At 41.5% G+C, this 7,500-nt stretch overlaps 2 protein-coding genes across 4 annotated transcripts in view; one reads left to right on the top strand and one right to left on the bottom strand.

Annotated features, from left to right (window-relative positions):
* The window catches only part of LOC132862152 (CXXC-type zinc finger protein 4), a 6,134-nt gene extending 4,437 nt beyond the window's left edge, over positions 1–1,697 (top strand). Inside the window, exon 3 of one of the 2 annotated variants that reach the window (XM_060894035.1) lies at positions 1,192–1,697. In XM_060894035.1, coding sequence (XP_060750018.1) covers positions 1,192–1,239 — 48 coding nt within the window. In that variant the 3' untranslated portion in view covers positions 1,240–1,697. The remainder of the gene's footprint in view (positions 1–1,191) is intronic. The other variant, XM_060894034.1, reaches the window with a different exon arrangement.
* Positions 1,698–2,949: 1,252 nt separating this feature from the next.
* The window catches only part of rigi (RNA sensor RIG-I), a 14,742-nt gene continuing 10,191 nt past the window's right edge, over positions 2,950–7,500 (bottom strand). For both annotated transcript variants that reach the window (XM_060893849.1, XM_060893850.1), the window contains 3 exons: positions 7,344–7,490; positions 4,354–4,515; positions 2,950–3,733 (listed from right to left, as the gene is read on the bottom strand). In XM_060893849.1, the coding sequence (XP_060749832.1) occupies positions 3,593–3,733; positions 4,354–4,515; positions 7,344–7,490 (450 nt within the window). In that variant the 3' untranslated portion in view covers positions 2,950–3,592. The remainder of the gene's footprint in view (positions 3,734–4,353; positions 4,516–7,343; positions 7,491–7,500) is intronic.

Genomic DNA, 7,500 nt, shown 5'->3' with positions numbered 1-7,500 from the left:
TTCTCTGCGTCTGTCTCACACACAGGGAGGAGGAGTGTGTGTGTGAGTGTGTGTGTGTGTGTGCTGTGATGAGGCAATATGCTGTAAGCTGGCTGTAATGTTCAATCAGAGAGCCAGAGACCCTTTCACATACAAGACCAAAGATCCTCAACCCGTGTGTGTGTGTGTATCAGGGTTATTTGGTGTGGGGGAGGGGTATTTTGAGGTGGGGGTGACTATTTTGGTGTGGAGGTGGGTTTTGGAACTGGTATTTTGACTGGAATTTAAGGGGTGTTTTGAGGTGGGGGTGTTTGGTGTGGGGTGTTTAAGTACCATTTTGATATGGTGTCATTATAATACTCCAGAGCGTGAGAAGTTAATATAAAATAATCACCAGCAGGATGGAGGAATGGAGGGATGGCGGGATGGAGGGATGTGATGAAGCTCTGTTACTGTTTTGTTTATTCCTCTCACACCACACCACAGAACTTTTTATTTATTACAGAAGGACACGTTACACTTTATATCCATTTGTAGTGTTATTTATGTTGTGGAACATCAGTGATGGAGTGATTTCCTGTTGTCTTCTGTTCTGTCAGCTACAAACACTCGTCCTCTCAGCAGCAGAACTTTATTCTGTCTTTATTCCCCTCTGTACTGTAGAGGAACTCCCCTGTGTTTAAGAGCTCAGGGCTTAAACACTACATATGTCTCGACAGAGTCAGTAAATAGTCAGTAATTCTAACTCCAGACTTGTGTTTCTTTACATTCGGCAGCTACAGACATGAAGGATGCTGTTCTCTGTTACCTGGCTGTTTCTTTCTCTTTCTTTTCTCTTATTGATCTCTCTCTGTTTTTTTAATTTCTCATTTTCTCTTCCTCTCGATTACATGCCTTTTTCTGTCTGTTTCGCTCACTGTGCTCTTCTTTCTTTCTTTCTTTCTTTCTTTCTTTCTTTCTTTCTTTCTTATTCTGCTTTTCATTTTTTCTCCCCTTTTTCATTCTTCTGTCTATCATTCCTCTATTTCTTTGTATTTTTCTCCCTTGTCCATTTCTTTCTCTTGTATCTGAAGTTAGTGATACGTCACGAGTAAAAGCAGTAATAAAAACACACCAGCAAACACCAGTGTCATTAATATCATGAGTGTGTAAGCTCCACTAGTGTGTCTAACATCTCCTGCCGTGTGTGTGTGTGTGTGTGTGTGTCCACAGAGAGCCTCGTCCGTGGGAGCAGCAGATACGTTCCGCTGGTTCTTCTGAGAGAAGGAAATCCCAGAACACAGACTGTACCTGCAGATACACACACACACACACACACACACACACACACTCTGGACATCAGTACACACACTGTGCTCCGTCGTTAACAATTTAACACTTCCAACTTTAACTGGACTTTTCAGAGACTTTTCAAAGCTGTTGCAGTGAATCTGACAGACAGGAAGTGGATCTGAGAGGAGGGCTGTGATTGGCTGTCATGGCAATCAGACTCCACTGGCCTCATCCTCACTATTGGACATGTTGGGACAGATTTGAGATAAGAGATCAGAAGTGTCTGATTGGAGGAAAGTGTAAGCCACGCCCCCAGAGAACGTTCCGGACTCTTATCACGTCACACACTTCACTGTTGCATGGGTAGAAAAAACTAACTGTGTTTTGGTTTGACCTGAAGACTTTAATGACTTTGTACATTGCTGTTGTGATGCCTTACTGTCTTGATTAATAAAAGACTGTTAGGATAAACCACACCCCTTTTAATTCTCTCTCTCTCTCTCTCTCTCTCTCTCTCTCTCTGTAGTTCTGTAGTTCACATGCGTCAGAAAGGCGGCGTGTGTTTTATAGTCTTTCTGAGGCCGACAGATGGATTTCATCTCCATCTCCTGGAATCCATTTTGATTTGATAAGCCTGCAGTGTGGAGTGGTGTGTGTGTAGACAGGGCTGTCTCAGAGTGAGTGTGAAATATAATATGGCGTGATTATTGTGCAAAGTGTGTGCGTGTGAGCAGCTTTAATAACACACACACACACACACACACACACAAGAAAGAAGGAATGAACAGAGCAGGAGGAGAAGATGGCGGAGAGCTTGGGCTTCATGCCGCATCACTGTACATGTCATCCTCTTATTGTTGCGCTTCTATGACGACCCCTGGGTTGCCAGGCAACATGAATTACAATGACATGCGCTGCCTGTGTTCTAGAATGTGGGCGGGGCTTCAGGATGCCTTCACTCAGAAAAGGGGGAGGGGGTGATGGGGAGAGAGAAATAAAGCATAACAAAACAGAGAAAAATAGAAAGAGACAGAATTAAGATGAAAAATTAGACAGAAATGAGAAATAAAGACTGGGATAGAGAGAGAAAGCGGGGAGGAGTAAAGACTAAAACAGGAAAGAGATGGTGAGGAGAATAAAGTCAAGAGAAAAGAGGAACAGTACAGTAAGATAATGGGAGAAGAAATCAAGTAAACAGAGAGAGAGAGAGAGAGAGAGATATTTGTGAAGACAGAAAAAGAAAGAGATGGAAATAGAGATGGGAGGAACTGAAGGACAAAGAGAAAATAGAAGGAAATTATTTTTTCAATTATGAGAAAGAAATAGACAAAGACAGAAAGACAGAATTAATACAGTGGAAAAACAACAGGGAGAAAGAAAGAGAGGGAAAGAAAATAAAGATGAAGTATAAAAGAAAAGAAAAAAGAGGAAGGAATAAAGAAGGGAGGGAGAGACATAAAAGGGAGGGGTAGAAAAGGGAAATAAAGATTAGACATTTCTATAGGAAATAGAGAGAGAGACAGAAAGAGAGAGAAACAGAGAGAGAGAGAGACAGAGAGAGAGAGTGATACAGAGGTAGAGAGAGAGACAGAGAGAGAGTGAGAGAGATAGAGTGAGAGAGAGACAGAAAGAGAGAGAAACAGAGAGAGTGAGAGAGAGACAGAAAGAGAGAATAGCTGATTATAAAAAGAATGATCATTATTCTTGTTTTTTTAGTCAGATTTATTCTGTTCTTTATTTGTCTGCAGTAGTTTCTGCTCTGTGACAGTACAGAGTTCAGTGCTGTTGAAGATCATTCACTCTTCTGTTCCAGTGAAATTGTTACTTTGAGAACATGGACATGTTTTAGAGATCAAAATGTGATATAAAACACATATTAAACTAGTCAACATAAAAATCATCACAAACTTTATAATGCGGTGAAAAACGAATGAGTCGAGAATCAGACGAAGAAGACATCGCTCTGTACTTCTGCTCTTTTTGTCTTTCTTTCTCAAAGGGCAGCAAAGGGGCACTGACACTGTGCCAAGCTGATTTCATCAAATGATTGTGAACATAGTGCCTTCGGAAATCATTTGAAAACAGTTTTACTTATTAAAGAACCTCGGCCAATCAGATCGTGTTCTGTTTGTGTGTCATTTCATAATAAAGGCGTAACGATACGTTAAAAAACTAGTAAACTGGCCACGCCCACCAGAACATCTCTAAAACTCCAGCAAACAGTACATGACTTAGTGAACTTAATGTGTAAGTGTGTGTGTGTGTGTGTGTGTGAGAGACAGAGACAGATAGAGAGAGAGAGAGACTGGCAGTTTCAGATGTTTATAATCTCGTCTATAATCTACGTCCTCGGCTCCCACTTCTCAGTCACGTCGAACGCTCGCATACGGAACGTGACATCACGCCATTTCCTGAAATATTGCTGTTCATTTGTGGCGAGGTCTTTGATGATGAAACTCTCAATCTTCAACACCGGCAAATCCTACAAACACACAAACACTTCATTTATCCCATGTGTGTGTCTTTCCTCTAATGAAATGAAATGAATGTCTGTTCTTTATTAGCGTTAAACTGCAGAGTCATCGGCTAGTTTTGTGAGAAACTGATGAACACGATCAATTCATATTTAGGCTTTTGCTGATCAGAAAATAAAATAAAAGTCATCTTTAAAATCAAGGCTTCTTGTGTTTCTTAGTACTGCAGAGTTCATGGAATTCAGTGATCAGTTAATGCTATAGTGATGATACCATGTAAGTGTAATCAGGCTTTTTTTAATACCATGTCTGAGGGAAAAGTTGACATTTCAGATCATTCTGTGTAGTTCCGCTAAAGCTGGTTCTTCACACTTTCCGTATAAAAGTCATTAAAAAGTTTTATATTAGCTTGCTCAAGAATCAGGAAGTTAGCCGTGTCTGTTGCTAATAAAGAACCTCATAATAAAGAACCACATACAACTGACTGCGTCACGCCGTTACAGCTCAATTCATCAGGTCAGTAGCAAGTGTAGTGAAAACTACAGTGTAAGCTCCCGATGAAGACAAACAGGTGTGTGTGTGTGTGTGTGGTGTGTGTGTGTGTGTGTGTGGTGTGTGTGTAATGTACCTGTATATTCATGTAGGAGGCGATGATGCCCCAGTCTTGTTGACACTCAGAACAAAACATCTTCTCCTTTTTAGTGATGTTGTCAAAGGTTCTGATTTTTCTGTGAGGTTTAGTGGAACAGCGCTGGAATATGGACTTATCCAGCACAATGTGGTGAGACTCCTGAAACATTCATTCAGTACTTTGTTTAAAATGTTTGTAGGGTGTAGGGTGTAGGATTATAGGGTGTAGTGTGTAGGATTATAGGGTGTAGGGTGTAGGATTATAGGGTGTAGTGTGTAGGATTATAGGGTGTAGAGTGTAGGATTATAGGGTGTAGTGTGTAGGATTATAGGGTGTAGGGTGTAGGATTGTAGGGTGTAGGATTATAGGGTGTAGTGTGTAAAATTATAGGGTGTAGTGTGTAAGATTATTGGGTGTAGTGTGTAAGATTATAGGGTGTAGGGTGTAGGATTATAGGGTGTAGGGTGTAGTGTGTAAGATTATAGGGTGTAGTGTGTAGGATTATAGGGTGTAATGTGTAAAATTATAGGGTGTAGTGTGTGGGATTATAGGGGGTAGTGTGTAGGATTATAGGGTGTAGTGTGTAGTGTGTAAGATTATAGGGTGTAGTGTGTAGGATTATAGGGTGTAGTGTGTACAATTATAGGGTGTAGTGTGTAGGATTATAGGGTGTAGTGTGTAGGATTATAGGGTGTAGTGTGTAGTGTGTAAGATTATAGGGTGTAGTGTGTAGGATTATAGGGTGTAGTGTGTAGGATTATAGGGTGTAGTGTGCAGTGTGTAAGATTATAGGGTGTAGTGTGTAGTGTTTAGTGTGTAGGATTATAGGGTGTATGGTGTAGTGTGTAAGATTATATGGTGTAGTGTGTAGGATTATAGAGTGTAGGGTGTAGAGTGGAGGATTATAGAGTGTAGGGTGTAGAGTGTAGGATCATAGAGTGTAGGGTGTAGAGTGTAGGATTATAGGGTGTAGTGTGTAAGATTATAGGGTGTAGTGTGTAGGATTATAGGGTGTAGTGTGTAAGATTATAGGGTGTAGTGTGTAGGATTATAGGGTGTAGTGTGTAGGATTATAGGGTGTAGTGTGTAGGATTATAGGGTGTAGTGTGTAGGATTATAGGGTGTAGTGTGTAGGATTATAGGGTGTAGTGTGTAAGATTATAAGGTGTAGAGTGTAGGATTATAGGGTGTAGTGTGTAGGATTATAGGGTGTAGTGTTTAGTGTGTAGGATTATAGGGTGTATGGTGTAGTGTGTAAGATTATAAGGTGTAGTGTGTAGGATTATAGAGGGTAGGGTGTAGAGTGGAGGATTATAGAGTGTAGGGTGTAGAGTGGAGGATTATAGAGTGGAGGATCATAGAGTGTAGGGTGTAGTGTGTACTGTTTAGTGTGTAAGATTATAGGGTGTATGGTGTAGTGTGTAAGATTATAAGGTGTAGTGTGTAGGATTATAGAGTGTAGGGTGTAGAGTGGAGGATTATAGAGTGTAGGGTGTAGAGTGTAGGATCATAGGGTGTAGTGTGTAAGATTATAGGGTGTAGTGTGTAGGATTATAAGGTGTAGTGTGCAGTGTGTATGATTATAGGGTGTAGTGTGTAGGATTATAGGGTGTAGTGTTTAGTGTGTAGGATTATAGGGTGTATGGTGTAGTGTGTGAGATTATAAGGTGTAGTGTGTAGGATTATAGAGGGTAGGGTGTAGAGTGGAGGATTATAGAGTGGAGGATCATAGAGTGTAGGGTGTAGAGTGTAGGATTATAGGGTGTAGGATTATAGGGTGTAGTGTGTAGGATTATAGGGTGTAGTGTGTAGTGTGTAAGATTATAGGGTGTAGTGTGTAGGATTATAGGGTGTAGTGTGTAGTGTGTAAGATTATAGGGTGTAGTGTGTAGGATTATAGGGTGTAGTTTGTAGGATTACAGAGTGTAGTGTGTAAAATTATAGGGTGCAGTGTGTAGGATTATAGAGTGTAGTGTGTAGTGTGCAAAATTATAGGGTGTAGTGTGTAGGATTATAGAGTGTAGTGTGTAAGATTATAGGGTGTAGTATGTAGGATTATAGGGTGTAGTGTGTAGGATTATAGGGTGTAGTGTGTAGGATGTAGAGTGTAAGGTGTAGAGTGTAAGGTGTAGAGTGTAAGGTGTAGAGTGTAGGGTGTAGAGTGTAGGGTGTAGAGTGTAAGGTGTAGAGTGTAGGGTGTAGAGTGTAGGGTGTAGAGTGTAAGGTGTAGAGTGTAGGGTGTAGAGTGTAGGGTGTAGAGTGTAGGGTGTAGAGTGTAAGGTGTAGAGTGTAGGGTGTAGAGTGTAAGGTGTAGAGTGTAAGGTGTAGAGTGTAGGGTGTAGAGTGTAAGGTGTAGAGTGTAAGGTGTAGAGTGTAGGGTGTAGAGTGTAGGGTGTAGAGTGTAGGGTGTAGAGTGTAGGGTGTAGGGTGTAGGGTGTAGGGTGTAGAGTGTAGGGTGTAGAGTGTAGGGTGTAGAGTGTAGGGTGTAGAGTGTAAGGTGTAGAGTGTAGGGTGTAGAGTGTAGGGTGTAGAGTGTAAGGTGTAGAGTGTAGGGTGTAGAGTGTAAGGTGTAGAGTGTAGGGTGTAGAGTGTAGGGTGTAGAGTGTAAGGTGTAGAGTGTAAGGTGTAGAGTGTAGGGTGTAGAGTGTAAGGTGTAGAGTGTAAGGTGTAGAGTGTAAGGTGTAGAGTGTAAGGTGTAGAGTGTAGGGTGTAGAGTGTAGGGTGTAGAGTGTAGGGTGTAGGGTGTAAGGTGTAGAGTGTAAGGTGTAGAGTGTAGGGTGTAGAGTGTAAGGTGTAGAGTGTAAGGTGTAGAGTGTAGGGTGTAGAGTGTAGGGTGTAGAGTGTAGGGTGTAGAGTGTAGGGTGTAGAGTGTAAGGTGTAGAGTGTAGGGTGTAGAGTGTAGGGTGTAGAGAGTAGGGTGTAGAGTGTAAGGTGTAGAGTGTAGGGTGTAGAGTGTAGGGTGTAGAGAGTAGGGTGTAGAGATGTACCTGTAGCACACGCAGGTCATCACTTAAACAGACAAACTTCTTGCACTTTCCACACAGAAACTCATAACTTCCATCAATCTGAGTTTTCTCTTCATTTGAGTTCACATGAGCTCTCCGGGCCACGTCCTCCTTCTGGAACCGGTCCACCTATACCAGC

The sequence above is a fragment of the Tachysurus vachellii genome, chromosome 19 (assembly GCF_030014155.1).
Source record: "Tachysurus vachellii isolate PV-2020 chromosome 19, HZAU_Pvac_v1, whole genome shotgun sequence".
In the NCBI taxonomy this organism is placed as follows: Eukaryota; Metazoa; Chordata; class Actinopteri; order Siluriformes; family Bagridae; genus Tachysurus; species Tachysurus vachellii.
This window is presented reverse-complemented; position numbering and strand designations above follow the sequence as displayed.